At 47.2% G+C, this 17,277-nt stretch overlaps 2 protein-coding genes across 7 annotated transcripts in view; one reads left to right on the top strand and one right to left on the bottom strand.

Annotated features, from left to right (window-relative positions):
* eloal (elongin A, like) overlaps nt 1-17,277 on the top strand; it is a 213,177-nt gene that overhangs the window by 38,355 nt on the left and 157,545 nt on the right. The window lies entirely within an intron of this gene.
* Nucleotides 1-17,277, bottom strand: part of klhl31 (kelch-like family member 31) — a 34,552-nt gene that overhangs the window by 4,520 nt on the left and 12,755 nt on the right. Inside the window, exons 2-3 of one of the 2 annotated variants that reach the window (XM_069885988.1) lie at nt 12,361-12,469; nt 8,411-9,610 (exon numbers count right to left, since the gene is read on the bottom strand). In XM_069885988.1, coding sequence (XP_069742089.1) covers nt 8,411-9,582 — 1,172 coding nt within the window. In that variant the 5' untranslated portion in view covers nt 9,583-9,610; nt 12,361-12,469. The remainder of the gene's footprint in view (nt 1-8,410; nt 9,611-12,360; nt 12,470-17,277) is intronic. The other variant, XM_069885989.1, reaches the window with a different exon arrangement.

The following is a 17,277-nucleotide window of genomic DNA, read 5'->3' as shown; positions in this document are numbered from 1 at the left end:
CTTTACTAAGGAAGACAGTGGAGGCTGAATCATGGAGTGCATTCAAGAAGGAGATAGATATATTTCTGAATATTTAAAGGGATGAAAGCCAATGGGGAGATTTGATTGTAGTATACAAAATTATGATGGGTATGGATAGAATAAATAGAGCAGGCTTTTGTTACTGAGGTTAGGTGAAAAAAAAAAACTAGAGGACATGGGATAAGCATGAAAAGGGAAAAGTGTAAAAGGCACATTAGGGGGAACTTCATGCAGGGAGTGGTGAGAGTGTGGAATGAGCTTCCAACTGAATTGGTGAATGTGAGCTTGATTTTGACATTTAAGAAAAATTTGGACGGCACACGGATGGCAGGGATATGGTGGGTTATGGTCCGTGTGCAGGTCAGTGGGACTAGGCACAATTAGAAGGCCTTGTTTCTCTGCTGCAGTATTTAAAAAAAAGAGTGGGGGGGGTGGGGGGAAAACAGGTTACTGAAGAGCATCTTTTCATCCATGGGAATTTTGGAAAAGCTAAATACCATACCCGCTCTTATTTTCTATATTCTACATGACCTACTCTTCAATCAGTTCAACCAATGAACAGAATTTACTTTAATTAGTAAACAAAAACAATAATGCCACTGGCACACCAAGGGAGAGCTAAACCATATTGTTGAAGCTGCTTTCAAAGGGCATAGTTAATCACTAAATTAGTGAGCATTTGAATGGGATTTTCTTATTGCGTTCAACAATATATTGGGAAGCAATTCAAGTTCTTAGAATTTATGATGGTTGCCTTGGAGGATTGAAACCACAAGGCATGATCAGCTTCATGTTCATGGAGAATGTGCCTTATGAGGCAAGATAAACAGAGCTGGGGTTTTTCCTCTTTCAAATGAAGAAGGATGAGAGGTGACTTAATAGGGGTCTACAAGATTATGAGAGGCAGAGATGGGGTGGACTGCCAGCATCTTTATCCCAGGGCTACAATAGCATATATCAGAGGACATCTGTACAACATGAGGGAAATATCTTTTTTCTCCCCCTTACACAGAGAGTAGTGGGTGCCTGGAATGCATCGCCAGGGGTGGTGGTGGAGGCTGGTATAATAGGGACATTTAAAAGACTTTTTAGGTAGGTACATAGATGAAAGAAAAATAGGTGTGAGGTAAGGAAGGTTTAGATTGTTGAGTGGATTTATATAGGTTGGCACAACATCATGAACCACAGGGGCCTGTACCAAGCTGTAGTGTTCTATGTTCCATTATCTTGTTGGAGAGATCAATCTCACCTGCATTGTATTGTGACTGCGTAGCATCGATTGTAGATCATTGGCCAGAACCTTGTGCAAGTGGGTAGCTGCATATACTAAAGGTTGATCTAGGACTTAACTTTTTTTGTTTCTGCTAATCTCTCCTTCCTACCTAAACCTAAATGGAAAAATCCTGCTATGTCACAAGGTCTTGAACAGTGTAACACCATCACATCCTGGGGGTTGGACAGAGAGTAGAGAAGAGCAAGTTTCTCCCGCTATACAAGTTTTAAAAAAAAACAACTAAGACAGCTCCTTAACATTTACCAGCAGTCAAATACATTTGGATTCTGAATGTCCCTAGAACTCAGAAGAATTCCATATAATACAAATTTGTGCATCAATAAAATGTTGTACAATTAAAACTCTAGTACTGAAACACTATTTTAAATGTTTTTTTTAAATCTGAATGTGATCCCTCCTTTGCAGGCAATCCTCTCCTTTGAATTGGTGAGATTGCAGTTCCTGATGCATTGTCAGAGATCAGATTCTCCTTGGAGGTAGCAAATATGGCATACATTGTGTCATCACCATCAATATTCAGTGGGAACACCTCAGCATTAGATTTAAATAGCAATTCAAGGCTTCCTTGTTCAAACAGAAGGATCAAATTCCTGGGATTCACAGGAATGGTTACATATTGGTATTGTGAAATAAAACTAAAGTTTCCCAGAAAATTATGGTCCATTTATAATTTATTATTGCACTTTATTCATATTTGGATGTAGCATTTAATTTTTAATCTTTTCTGAAGATCAGTACATGTATTAGTTAGGGAATACCACATCTCAAGTAGAGGACTAATTGGTAATCTAATAATGAAATGTAGGATGGACCTTGCCTCTATGAAAATTACCTTTATTTTCATGGAGGCAAGGTCCATCATACAATTCATTCTTTTGATTGAGGTGATTAAACAATTAAAAAGTTAATTTATATATGGATTTTTAGCAACTGAAATTTCAAGATTTGTACTGGCATTAAAACCCTTTCTTCTGCACAGTTACGATGCCATTAGTGTTATATTGAGCTCCTGAACAGAAGAAAAATGATGCAAGGCTTTTCTCAAAGCATTGTTAAAAATGTCAATGATCCCTTGCTGACATGGCCCTTCAAGATGCAGGTGATAGATTTGGGAAACTTGAAGCCCATTTATCAGAATGGGGTGCACCATTCATCCATCTATCAAGTACCTCCTGCACAATCTGCATATCCAACTCTAATCTCATAAGAAGAAATAATAATCTCCTGATGGGGAAATAGATTTAAAATAAAAGGCACTTGAAAGTATCCATACCCAAGCCCAAACATTTTAAAAGATAAATACATTTCAATGTCAGGAATACTAACATCATTTTAACTCACTAGTAAGATGGGTCCTTTACACCACTGCTCAGCTCTCTCTTTGAGCAGTGGCATTATCCGACTGATGTTGAAATATAAAGAGTCTGAACCCACAATCAAGTGGAAAGACTGTACATGATTTAAAAATTATTGCTTTGCAAACAGTCAGAGAACGTATTTACAGTGTGTCTCTTCCACATCTAAGAGCTGTACAAACTTCACAAGATCATTGGTAGAGTTAAAAATCAAAATTAGAAATGAGCTGCAAGTTACAATATTTAAAAATGAGCCAAATTGAGAATATATAAAAATACACTTTGCAGAAGGAGCAATAGTTTTCAACTTCTTTTCTAACAAGATTAAAACTCTAGTCTGATAGTTCTACAGCACATAAACATGCTCTGCATGTCCAACTAAACCCTTACTACCAATATACTTATCTAAATGTATTTTAAACAATGTAATTGTACCTACCTTTACCACTTCTAGCAGTTTATTCCACATATCCACCACCTTCTGTGTGGTACATAGCATTCAGTTTCCTTCTAAATGTTTCCCCTCTCACAAACCTATGCTCTCCAGTTTTAGACTCCCCTATTCTGGAAAAAGACTGTGACCATTCTTCTTACCTGTGTCCTCATGGTTTTAATAAACTCCATCAAGGTCACCCCTCAGATTGCTATGCTTCAGGAAAAAAAAATTCCACTCTCTCGATTTAATTCCTCTAGTCCTAGTAAGATTCTTGTGATTGTTTTTAAATCTCTGCAGTCCCTCTGGTTTATTGTTGGGTGATTATTGCTAACATCCAAATAGCGTTATTACTGTGACTCTAAGGTTCAAATCAATTACTGGCTATCTAAAGGTTAAAAGTGAATTATTTATAACGAGTGCTTAAAACATTGCGTACTCCTGTAACAATTAGGAGAGTGCATAATCTTAACTTGAAAAAGTAAACCCTGACATGAAATTAAATGTACTTTAAATTGACACTGAGATTATATTTGTAGAGAAACAGATTTATTTCATGAAAATAACCTTAAGGCATTCTAGAAAAGTGATGGACTATGTATTTTATTTTGCTGAAAAGCTTAGATGGAGAACTCCAGTAACTTCTGCGGTGATTCAATTGATAATGGATTGTCAGGAAGTTTGGTACTTCCATACACCACTGTTATTCTGACTACATCCTCACACCATAAGGAATCTGGCAGCAGAACTTCAACATCCTTCCGTTCTCCAGCAGTTAGGTTGGAAAATTTGGGCATTGAATCAGAACTTGACATAGACTTAGCAAATGCATAATTTCAGCAGAGAGAAACTGCTTTGAGGCACATGGTTTTTAATCAACCAATTTAATCCATTTGATGTTTCATCATCTTTGTAATGCGCGCCAAAAAAACCAAAGACTTGTTGATCCAAACCAAGGCTTTTATTAACTAAAAGACTGGAGCATATCACAAGTAGGTCGACCAGTCCAGAATGACCTGGTCTGGCTAGGAGCAATCCTTGAAGACCTGCCAGTAGGTGTGGCTACACTCTCAGCCAATAACAGTCATCCTACACTACCATCTGTACATATACACATTGGTGATAGAATCTGTACTATCACATTCACCCCTTGTTTGAGAACCGACCCCAGGGTGAATGGAGGTTAGGGGCTGTACCGGTCAGGGGATCTGACCATCCGGCGTGACCACCATGGCGCACCGGAGTCGTGTCGCCGGCAGGCCTGTAGGGTGTGGCCACTGCTTTGCTCAATTCCCCAACGCCATTGTCGACAGTCTGGCCTGAGCTGGTGGGGTGTTGCTGGTCCTTCTGTTCAAGGACATGACCTGGGGGAGAAGGAATAGGGGGAGGTTGGGTTAAAGGCACTGCTGTGTCTGATCCGGTTTGGGCTAGATCCCTTACTGAGACTATGTCCTCCCTTCCATCTTGGTACTCAACGTAGGCATAATGCGGGTTCTCATGGAGCAGAGTCACTCGGTCAACCAAGGGGTTGTTCTTAGAGTACCGGACGTGGCGTCGTAAAAGGACTGGGCTGGGAACCGTGAGCCATGCCGGTATGGTCGTACCCAACTCAGATTTCCTTGGGAAAGAGAACATCCTTTCATGGGGGGTGGCATTGGTCACGGTACATAGGAGGGAGCGGATGGAGTGTAGGGCACTAGTGAGCATATCCTGCCAGCGAGAGGTGGGGAGACCTTTGGACCGGAGGGCAAGCGTAACCGCTTTCCAGACGTTGGCATTCTCTCTTTCGACTTGCCCATTACCGTGTGGGTTATAGCTGGTGGTCCTGCTTGAAGCAATACCATGCTCCAGAAGGTACTGCCGCAGCTCCGCGCTCATAAACGAGGACCCCCTGTCACTGTGGATGTAACTGGGGTACTCGAAGATGGCAAAGATGCTGTGCAGGGCCTCTATAACTGAGGAGGCAGTCATGTCCGAGCAGGGCACAGTGAACGGGAAGTGGGAGTACTTGTCGATGGCCGTAAGGATGTAGGTGTTATCGTTGGTCGACGGTAGGGGCCCCTTGAAGTCTACGCTGAGATGCTCAAAGGGGCGGGTGGCTTTGATGATGTGGGTGTTCTCCGGACGGAAGAAGTGGGGCTTGCATTCAGCGTACACTGGGCAGGGCCGGGTCATGGAGCTAATCTCTTCGACTGTGTAGGGCAGGTTGCGAGATTTGACAAAGTGCGCGAACCTAGTGATCCCTGGATGACAGAGCTCCTCGTGGAGTCTCTGTAGCCTATCCAGTTGCATGTTGGCGCAAGTTCCCCTGGATAGCGCATCTGGCAGGTCGTTGAGTTTACCTGGCCGATACAGTATGTCATAATTAAAGGTGGAGAGCTCGATTCTCCACCTGGCGATTTTGTCATTCTTGATCTTATCTCGCTGGGTATTGCTAAACATGAAGGAGACTGCAAGTTGGTCGGTCAGCAGCGTAAAGCATCTGCCAATGAAGTAGTGTCTCCAACGATGTACTGCCTTGACTATGGCCTGGGCCTCCTTCTCGACAGAGGAGTGTCAGCTCTCAGGACCCTGGAGAGTTCTGGAGAAGAAGGCTACCGGCCGGCCGGCCTGGTTCAAAGTGGCAGCCAGTGCAAAATCAGACGCATCACTTTCGATTTGGAATGGAATGGACTCGTTGATGGCGTGCAGCATTGCAGCAGCGATGTCCGATTTGATGCAGTCGAAGGCCGCTATGGCTTCGGTTGACAGGGGGAAGGAGGTGGTCTTGATGAGTGGCCGTGCCTTGTCAGCATAGTGTGGAACCCATTGGGCATAGTAAGATAAAAAACCCAGGCAGCATTTGAGTGCCTTCTGGGTGTGGCGGGGGGGGGGGGGTGGGGGAAAGTCCATGAGGGGACGCAAGCGGTCAGGGTCCGGCATGACCACCCTGTTCTCCACCACACAACCCAGAATTGCGAGCCGAGTGGTCCGGAAGACACACGTTGAAATTGTAGGTCAAGTGCAGCCGAGTTGCAGTCTGAAAAAATTTCTCAAGGTTGGCATCATGATCCTATGTGTCATGGCCGCAGATGGTGACATTGTCCAGATACGGGAAAGTAGCAGTCAGCCCGTTCTGATCCACCATCCGGTCAATTTCCCACTGGAAGACTGCAACACCATTTATGACCCCAAAGGGTACCATGAGGAATTGATACAGCCGCCCATTCACCTCAAAGGCCATGAAAGGTCGATCTTCTCGGCGGATTGGGAGCTGATGATAGGCCGAATGCAAGTCAATGGTGGAAAATACACAGTATTGGGCGATCTGATTCACCACATCTGTGATCCGTGGAAGGGGGTACAGATCCAGGAGCGTGAAGAGATTTATTGTCTGGCTGTAGCCAACCACCATCCGCGACTTCTCCCCGTTTTTAACAACCACTACCTGGGCCCTCCATTGACTTGAGCTAGGTTCAATAATGCCCTCATCTAGCAGTCTGCCCACCTCATTTGTGATAAATTTCCTGTGTTCAGAACTATATTGCTGGCTTTTGGTGGCCACAGCTAGGGGTGAGCTTTGCAAAAAGTGCTGGTGGAGCAACTCGGAGGGTAGAGAGACTACAGGTGAGGCCTTGGGGCACAGGGGCGGGTGGCTCGGGCTGCTGCTGGCAGGAGGTTCCCGGGGTGGAGTGGTTACAGACAGAGAGCAGAGTGTGAGGCCCCCCAAAGTGCAGGGAAATGGTTTGAAATTGGCACTGAAAATCCAGTCCCAGCAGAGCAGGGGCGCACAATTGGGGAAGGACTAATAGTTTGAAGTCTGTGAACGTGATGCCCTGGACTTTCAGGGTCGCCACTCAGTACCCCTTTACCCCAGTCGAGAGCGATCTGGTCGCCAATTAAATTCTCTGTGTAGTGGGGAGAATAGCTAGTCCGCAACGGTGGGCCAGGTCCGGGCGAATAAAATTGTCAGTTGAACCAGAGTCAAATAAGCAAGTGGTATAGTGTCCATGCACTTTAATAAGTTCCATTGCTTTTGTGAGGGGCTGGGGGAAGTCCTGGTCAAGGGTTATGGATGCAGAGACTTGTAATGTAGACAGCGGAGACCTGTGTGATGATATCACGCAAACAGTGGGGCCTGAAAAAACAGTGTCGGGGAGGTGGTGTTGCTGCCTGAAGCCAAAGGTAAGTGTTGGGGGTTACTGCTTGCCTCAACAAGTCTTTGGTTCTTTCGACACGCATTACAATTTTATTAACTAAAAGATTGGAGCATATCACATGTAGGTCAACCAGTCCAGAATGACCTGGTCTGGCTAGGAGCAATCCTTTAAGACCTGCCAGTAGGTGTGGCTACACTCTCAGCCAATCACAGTCATCCTACACTTCCATCTGTACATATACTCATTGGTGATAGAATGTGTACTATCACAATCTTAATATTGTATGTTTCCAAATTTGTTAATAGTTATTTTTCAGTGCTTGAAAATGTTCAAGGAATTCACCAAAAATTTCATTTGAGTGATTATTTGGACAAGTGACCTTTCTGGGAGTATGGCTTAGTTAGAAATTAAAGTATGTTTGGGAGACAGTCTGCCCCTTTTGTGGTTGCTAAGTTCTGCAACATACTTTTAAACATTTGATTTACAACACGGTAGAAGCAGATTCCAGCCATTGAAACCTGTGCCACCCAATTATAGCCAATTAACCTATAATCCTGTATGTTTTGGAGAGTGGGAGGAAACCGGAGCATGCAGAGGAAACCCACACAGCCAAGGGAGAATGTATAAACTCTTTACAGACAGCACTGGATTCGAACCCAGGTTGCTATCGGCACTAACCTTGACATCCGGTACTGGGCCTCACCAATCTTGGAACCAGATTCATGAACTTGCTGTGAGTAATTATGGGTAAAACAGCTAAGATTATGGCCCCTTCTTGAGTAGGAGGCATAGAGTTGGAAATCAGGTTATATGTGATTTTCTACTGCACCATAATGAGAGATGCACAGAACCAAACCTTGATCAATAATGCAGTCCACCCTCTCATTACAGAGTGATGGCGTTTCAAAAAACACAATTTTCTGTAACACAAAAATTAACAACATTGTCTCTTTTGCACTTTGTATTTAGTTGATTTCTTTCCTCACCTAAATTCTATAAAAGTAAACATTTTATTTGTGTTTCAAATTGTGAGACCAATTGTGAACTCTGTAATGGCAAATTCTATTGCTCAAACTGCTTTAATGCAAAGGGACATTGTTATTATTTCTAAAATATTTTAATTCCAAAATGCTTGGTGGAATGATTACCTTGTAGTGATAACTATTACCTGCAGAAGTTGCTCACAGCATGCTTGGCCTGATTCCTGGCGTCGTTTTGATCTTCTCCACCAGCAACGTAGAGGAATCCATCCATTACAGCCACACATTGGTTGAAGGTCTTATAAGGCACTTCAGAAAGCTTGTTCCAAACACGTTCAGGATCTCTATATACAACATCTCTGCTGAGTGACTTTTCTGTTAGTTCTTGACGACCACCCACTATCACTAGAACTTTGAGGCCACTACGAACTTTTGTCCTTCTTGACTGCAAGGTGTTTTGCTGAAAGGGAAGTAGGTGATAGTTCATGGCTTCCACCAGAAATTTGTGACATTCTAGATCTTGCATCATTCTAGGCACAGTTTGGACATAGTTCACCAGGTCTTGTGCTGAAATGGTACCGAACCGAATAGTATTCAGTAAATCTGCTGCATATTTAATCCTTTTATTATCAAAATCGAGCCACTTCATTGCAATCTGGAATGCTGCAATTTCTGATGGCAGCTGCAGGGCATCATCCATCATAAATTCCATTATTTGTTCAAAGGTTAGCTTCAAGAACTGGTCCCTTTCAGAAAATTCTAGGAAATTTTCAATAATGAATTTATGCACTGCTTCTTTTGTATTTTTCAGTCCGTATGTTTCTGCGATGTTAGCAATATACATGCAATTCTCAACATTGATTTCCTGTATCAAAAAGTCGCAGCACATTTTCAGGAGAGAATGAATCTGGAGCAGGTTTGCTGTTGCTATTGTACTAGCAATTGTGTACAATGATAATGTTATCGTTCCACAATATGCATAAGTGATAACCGTGAGAAGACCAACAGGAGATATTTCACTGAGGTCTATTCTTTGGGTGGATGGATCTTTTTTCAGAATGTTCTTGAAATATTCACTGAAAGAAGCCATCACGACTTTGTGAACTTCAAATGACTTGGTTTTTGTGGAAATGGTTAAATCACACAGAAAATTTTCTTGTCTCATTCTGTTGATTGCTTCTAGAAGACTAGAACTGTGAAATGAATTGGAGATCTCAGTTGAGATACAACTAAAACCATTTCCTCCATCTAAGAGACCATTCACACCACTTAAATGGATGATTGTACTTTCTTCCACAATTACTGCCGTCTCCTTATTTTCTCCTTTATTCTTTTTAATATTTTTCTTCTTTGGTGCCATGACTGTAACAATCTGTCACAGTCACAATCTGGAACACATGTATTTATTCATAAATTTAGTAAATAATTCGGTAATTCACCGATTAGATGCATACATATTTAACTTTCTTGCTAAACTGTAGAGATAGTATGTATTGGAAATATTGATATTGGGTTGCAATCCTCTTTAGGGACAAGAAAATTATGTAGCATTAACATCACTTTAGCACTTCCTCAAGTACTAGATAAATAAATAAATAAAGAGCTTTAAGTAGGTAGGCATGGAGACCACATGAGACTTTGTGTGGTCCAAGCTCCCTCAAACACCAAGTAACAATGTCCAGCTAATCATTTTTAATGATTTTTAACGGAGGCAAAAATGTTGGCCAGATTACTGGAAAGAAAACTTTTACTGCTTCTCAGAATAAGAAATACTTATGCCCATCTGAAAAAGCAGAATTGATTCAAAGTCTCATCCACAGCACCAGCCATTTCAAAAAAATGTTCACTCCCTTGAGCAGATGTTGAACCAGTAATCTTCCATTTTTAAACACTGAAAAATCAATATTGCACAATGTTCAGTGAAGTATTTTTTAACATAAATGGTGCTCAGTGAAGAATGAAACAAGTTCACTGGTAACTCAGAAAGTACCTTATCTAAGAAATATTGATAGGCAAGATCCCAATTTGAACTATGGTTCCTGCTGCATTAATTGATCACAGTCAGGTTTTCAAAAACTGGAAATTTAAAAAAAGCAGTGCAATAAAGAAACATGCTGGAAAAACTCAGCAGACCATATAGTGTCTACAGGAAGTAAAGGGGAACCAATATTTTGGGCCTGTCCTTCAAGGTATGAGCAAAGAGCAGGCAGGTGCCTAAATAAAAAGGTGGTGAAAAGGGAACAATGGGAGGGTGCAGTGAACTGGGATTCACTGGTAGCGTGTTGTGCTGATGGCTGACCCCACCTCCCGGCTCTGCCCCCATCTGCTCACCTATAACCCTGGTTTCCCGCCTAAACTCAGAATCCTTCTGAAGACTACTGTGAAACCCTACTCACAGTTATAAGCTAATAAAAGCATTTGTTCTCCCTCCAGTTGTGAGAATTTTTATTCACGCTACAATTTTATTAGCTTATTCCCTATAATACGATGAAACCGCTACTCAAGCCAGGTACGCTGCTGATAGACCCTCTGTCTCCCAACACGGCAGAGGAGTTCACATACTGGCTAGATTGCTTCCAGGCCTACTTGAACGTGACCAGAGACATCTTCCACACCATTGAACTCAGGAGGTCCGCACTCGTTTCGAGCGCAGAAATGAAAGGGTATGCAGTCTTCAGGGACTGCACTATCTATGACGCTATCGAAGCATTGAAGGTTGGGTACATGAAGTCACAAAATGAGGTCCTAGTGAGGCACTGACTCGTGCTACATCGCCAATGGCCAGGAGAGACCATCAATGACTACCTGCTGGATCTGTGGATGCTTGCCAAGAAGTGCAGGTACGAAGCAGCTTCGGGCCACATTTGTGAGGAAGAACAGATCCAGGACACTCTAGTCCAGGGGTGTCAAACTCAAATTCACAGAGGGCCAAAATTAAAAACTTGGACTAAGTCGTGGGCCAAACTAAATATTTTTTGAAAACTTTCAATAACATCTGCATGTTTTCTCTTCTTTCAACATATGTAATGTTAAACTTTTTCTTATTAAAATAAATGTTTAATAATAGTTTTGGTTAAACTCTTTCCAGAAGGAATGAGAAATAAAATATTCAATAAATAATATTTATCGATAGCCTTTAAGCTCCTTTTAAATGTTTTTTTTTCACAAGCCAACAAGTCAAAAAAATAACAACTTGCTTCAATGACAAACAGGTTTGTCTTTTAAAATGATGAACATATAGTCTGCCTCCCACCTGTCTTGAAAGGTCCTGTTTTCTGTCTTTCGCTTGGCCATTTTTCGTAAGGGGTTTATTACATGTGAGTTGGGCGACAGGTCACAGATGCTAATGAAAGTAAAGAGAGGAGGTGGGGGCGATTAGCGGGCTGACGGGCCGGCGCCAACGCATTTGCAAAGCATTCTGGGATTTGTAGTATTAGCTGTGCATGCGCTATACTGGCTTGGCGGCCAGCGAGCCATCTCTAATACATATTTGATATGATCTTGCAGGCCAAATATAATAATATCATGGGCCAAATTTGGCCTGCGGGTCTGAGTTTGACATGTGTGCTCTAGTCGCAGGGGTCTGCTGGAGGTACATGAGACAGTGATTGCTCCAGTCGGGAAAGAAGGATCTGGCTAGCCATGTTGAACTGGCCAAATCACTGGAATAGGCCAAGCTCAAGAACGATGATCTTGAAACCAGCGAGCTCGCTCACCCAGGTGACCTCTTCCAAGGACCGGTGCTCCCATTACCCCTGCCCTAATGGCTGCCGCCTCCTGTGCTAGGGAATGCTTTTTCTGTGGCAAAAGCCAGCATCCTTGATCTCATTGCCCAGCTAAAGACTCAGTGTGTTCCAGCTGTGGCAAGAAAGGGTATTGGGCAAGGGTTTGCCACATGAGGGGAAGCTCGGGGAAGTCCACAGCATGCATCACTCCCGGATCCAATTCTGCCCTAAATTCACCTGAACCCACTTGCTGTGCTACATGCTGATGGAGGGTGACAGTGGCAGTGAGGAAACAGCGCGAGAAAGCTCGGCGACCATCTTGTTCAGACCCAAATTCAAACTCTGTGCCATCATCGTCAGAGGAGAAAGGAGGGCGGCCATCTTGCCGCACCATGAGGTCGAAGTCATCTTACCCACGCAAGGCAACCCAGGATGGTGGGGGCCACTCAAGTGAGGAGCATGGAGTCTCCGGAGACCTAGCCTCGATGGACGGACCTCACCAGGTCAGCAACTCCATAGTGACTGTGAAGGTAAACAGACATCCCACTAAATGCCTAATTGACATGGGCTCTACTGAAAGCTTCATAGACACATCATGGACTGTGCAAAATACACCCTAAAGATGCTTATTTCTCACGTCTCATTCACATTCTACGGGTATTTAACAACATTGTATAGTACATCGCCCCGGCTCCGGTCCGGGCGAAGGGTAGACGGCGGCGGCCCCGATACGGGCAGGAGCAAGGGGGAGACGGCGGCCCCGGCCTCGGTCGAGTGAGGCAGGCGGAGGCCCCGGTCCGGACAGGGAGTGGGAGGCGGCGGCCCCTGTCCGGGCACAGGGAGAGCAGCAGCGGCCCCGGCCCCGGTCCGGGCGAAGGGTAGACGGCGGCGGCCCCGATCCGGGCAGGAGCAAGGAGGAGACGGCGGCCCCGGCCTCGGTCGAGTGGGGCAGGCGAAGGCCCCGATCCGGGCAGAGAGTGGGAGGCGGCGGCCCCAATCCAGGCACAGGGTGAACTGCGGCGGCCTCGGCCCCGGTCCGGGCAGTATGGACCGACCTAGGAGGGGAGGCAGGCCCCTCCAGCCCGGGTAAGAAACCTGCATAGGAGAAGGCCACTCCGATATAAAACCTACGACCCAAGGACCTCGCTGCCACGTCCCAGCTTGCTTGGCCACGGCACACGAACCATGGGTGTAAAGGGTGGGGCCAGTACTGCGCGCACTGCACTCCACCTAAAAGCTCCTTTGCGCAGGCCCGAGGACAGGTCCACGTCCTCCCCCTCCACGTCCTCCCCCTCCACGTCCTCCCCCTCCACGTCCTCCCCCTCCACGTCCTCCCCCTCCACGTCCTCCCCCTCCACGTCCTCCCCCTCCACGTCCTCCCCCTCCACGTCCTCCCCCTCCACGTCCTCCCCCTCCACGTCCTCCCCCTCCACGTCCTCCCCCTCCACGTCCTCCCCCTCCACGTCCTCCCCCTCCACGTCCTCCCCCTCCACGTCCTCCCCCTCCACGTCCTCCCCCTCCACGTCCTCCCCCTCCACGTCCTCCCCCTCCACGTCCTCCCCCTCCACGTCCTCCCCCTCCACGTCCTCCCCCTCCACGTCCTCCCCCTCCACGTCCTCCCCCTCCACGTCCTCCCCCTCCACGTCCTCCCCCTCCACGTCCTCCCCCTCCACGTCCTCCCCCTCCACGTCCTCCCCCTCCACGTCCTCCCCCTCCACGTCCTCCCCCTCCACGTCCTCCCCCTCCACGTCCTCCCCCTCCACGTCCTCCCCCTCCACGTCCTCCCCCTCCACGTCCTCCCCCTCCACGTCCTCCCCCTCCACGTCCTCCCCCTCCACGTCCTCCCCCTCCACGTCCTCCCCCTCCACGTCCTCCCCCTCCACGTCCTCCCCCTCCACGTCCTCCCCCTCCACGTCCTCCCCCTCCACGTCCTCCCCCTCCACGTCCTCCCCCTCCACGTCCTCCCCCTCCACGTCCTCCCCCTCCACGTCCTCCCCCTCCACGTCCTCCCCCTCCACGTCCTCCCCCTCCACGTCCTCCCCCTCCACGTCCTCCCCCTCCACGTCCTCCCCCTCCACGTCCTCCCCCTCCACGTCCTCCCCCTCCACGTCCTCCCCCTCCACGTCCTCCCCCTCCACGTCCTCCCCCTCAAAAGATGCTCACAAACTCAAGCTAGCATGCTGGAACATCAGAACCATGCTAGACAAGGCTGACAGCCACCGACCTGAACGTCGGTCTGCCCTCATTGCACATGAACTCCTCAGACTTGACATTGACATAGCCGCTCTCAGTGAAGTCCGCCTGGCAGATGTAGGCAGCCTCCAAGAACGCGGCGCGGGCTACACACTCTACTGGTCTGGCAAGCCTTCGGATGAACGACGCCTATCTGGTGTAGGCTTCATGGTCAAGAGCTTCATTGCCTCCAAACTCGAAAACCTTCCGACAGGCCTCTCGGACCGAATCATGTCCATGCGACTCCCACTTCAAAACAAGCGTCACATCACCCTCATCAGTGTCTATGCTCCAACCCTCCAGGCGGAACCAGCAGAAAAGAACAAGTTCTACACCGACCTGCGCAACCTCATCCAACGTACCCCTACAGCCGACAAGGTTGTCATCCTGGGCGACTTCAACGCTCGTGTCGGCAAAGACTCAGAAACCTGGCCAGGAATCCTGGGCAAGCATGGCGTCGACAAGTGCAACGACAATGGGCGCCTCCTGTTGGAGCTCTGCGCAGAACAGCGACTTGTCATTACAAACGCCCTTTTTCAGCAGAGGGACAGCCTTAAGACCACCTGGATGCATCCCCGATCCAAACACTGGCACCTCCTGGACTACATCCTGGTGCGAGAAAGTGACAAACAAGATGTGCTCCACACTAGGGTCATGCCTAGCGCGGAATGCCACACTGACCACCGGCTGGTTCGCTGCAAGCTCAACCTTCACTTCAAGCCAAAGCCCAGGAACAATAAAGCCCCCAGAAAGAGGTTCAATGTTGGAAACCTGCAGTCAGACGAAGCGAGAGGAAACTTCCAGGCAAACCTCAAAGCAAAGCTCGACGTTGCAACCCGCCTCACGGACCCGTCCCCTGAAACCCTCTGGGATCAGTTGAAGACTACCATACTGCAATCCACTGAAGAGGTACTGGGCTTCTCCTCCAGGAAAAACAAGGACTGGTTTGACGAAAACAGCCAGGAAATCCAGGAGCTGCTGGCAAAGAAGCGAGCTGCCCACCAGGCTCACCTTACAAAGCCGTCCTGTCCAGAGAAGAAACAAGCCTTCCGTCGCGCATGCAGCCATCTTCAGCGCAAACTCCGGGAGATCCAAAATGAGTGGTGGACTAGCCTCGCCAAACGAACACAGCTCAGCGCGGACATTGGCGACTTCAGGGGTTTTTACGAGGCTCTAAAGGCTGTGTACGGCCCCTCACCCCAAGTCCAAAGCCCGCTGCGCAGCTCAGACGGCAAAGTCCTCCTCAGCGACAAGATCTCCATCCTCAACCAATGGTCAGAACACTTCCAATCTCTTTTCTGTGCCAACCGCTCAGTCCAAGATTCCGCCCTGCTCCAGCTCCCTCAACAGCCCCTAAGGCTAGAGCTGGATGAGGTTCCCACCCTGGATGAGACATATAAGGCAATCGAACAACTGAAAAGTGGCAAAGCAGCAGGTATGGATGGAATCCCCCCAGAAGTCTGGAAGGCTGGCGGCAAAACTCTGCATGCCAAACTGCATGAGTTTTTCAAGCTTTGTTGGGACCAAGGTAAACTGCCTCAGGATCTTCGTGATGCCACCATCATCACCCTGTACAAAAACAAAGGCGAGAAATCAGACTGCTCAAACTACAGGGGAATCACGTTGCTCTCCATTGCAGGCAAAATCTTCGCTAGGATTCTACTAAATAGAATAATACCTAGTGTCGCCGAGAATATTCTCCCAGAATCACAGTGCGGCTTTCGCGCAAACAGAGGAACCACTGACATGGTCTTTGCCCTCAGACAGCTCCAAGAAAAGTGCAGAGAACAAAACAAAGGACTCTACATCACCTTTGTTGACCTCACCAAAGCCTTCGACACCGTGAGCAGGAAAGGGCTTTGGCAAATACTAGAGCGCATCGGATGTCCCCCAAAGTTCCTCAACATGATTATCCAACTGCACGAAAACCAACAAGGTCGGGTCAGATACAGCAATGAGCTCTCTGAACCCTTCTCCATTAACAATGGCGTGAAGCAAGGCTGTGTTCTCGCACCAACCCTCTTTTCAATCTTCTTCAGCATGATGCTGAACCAAGCCATGAAAGACCCCAACAATGAAGACGCTGTTTACATCCGGTACCGCACGGATGGCAGTCTCTTCAATCTGAGGCGCCTGCAAGCTCACACCAAGACACAAGAGAAACTTGTCTGTGAACTACTCTTTGCAGATGATGCCACTTTAGTTGCCCATTCAGAGCCAGCTCTTCAGCGCTTGACGTCCTGCTTTGCGGAAACTGCCAAAATGTTTGGCCTGGAAGTCAGCCTGAAGAAAACTGAGGTCCTCCATCAGCCAGCTCCCCACCATGACTACCAGCCCCCCCACATCTCCATCGGGCACACAAAACTCAAAACGGTCAACCAGTTTACCTATCTTGGCTGCACCATTTCATCAGATGCAAGGATCGACAATGAGATAGACAACAGACTCGCCAAGGCAAATAGCGCCTTTGGAAGACTACACAAAAGAGTCTGGAAAAACAACCAACTGAAAAACCTCACAAAGATAAGCGTATACAGAGCCGTTGTCATACCCACACTCCTGTTCGGCTCCGAATCATGGGTCCTCTACCGGCACCACCTACGGCTCCTAGAACGCTTCCACCAGCGTTGTCTCCGCTCCATCCTCAAAATCCATTGGAGCGCTTACACCCCTAACGTCGAAGTACTCGAGATGGCAGAGGTCGACAGCATCGAGTCCACGCTGCTGAAGATCCAGCTGCGCTGGATGGGTCACGTCTCCAGAATGGAGGACCATCGCCTTCCCAAGATCGTGTTATATGGCGAGCTCTCCACTGGCCACCGTGACAGAGGTGCACCAAAGAAAAGGTACAAGGACTGCCTAAAGAAATCTCTTGGTGCCTGCCACATTGACCACCGCCAGTGGGCTGATAACGCCTCAAACCGTGCATCTTGGCGCCTCACAGTTTGGCGGGCAGCAACCTCCTTTGAAGAAGACCGCAGAGCCCACCTCACTGACAAAAGGCAAAGGAGGAAAAACCCAACACCCAACCCCAACCAACCAATTTTCCCTTGCAACCGCTGCAATCGTGTCTGCCTGTCCCGCATCGGACTTGTCAG

This window comes from Narcine bancroftii, chromosome 6 (assembly GCF_036971445.1).
Source record: "Narcine bancroftii isolate sNarBan1 chromosome 6, sNarBan1.hap1, whole genome shotgun sequence".
Lineage (NCBI taxonomy): Eukaryota > Metazoa > Chordata > Chondrichthyes > Torpediniformes > Narcinidae > Narcine > Narcine bancroftii.
Note: the sequence above shows the minus strand (reverse complement) of the source record. Positions and strands in the feature narration are given on the sequence as shown.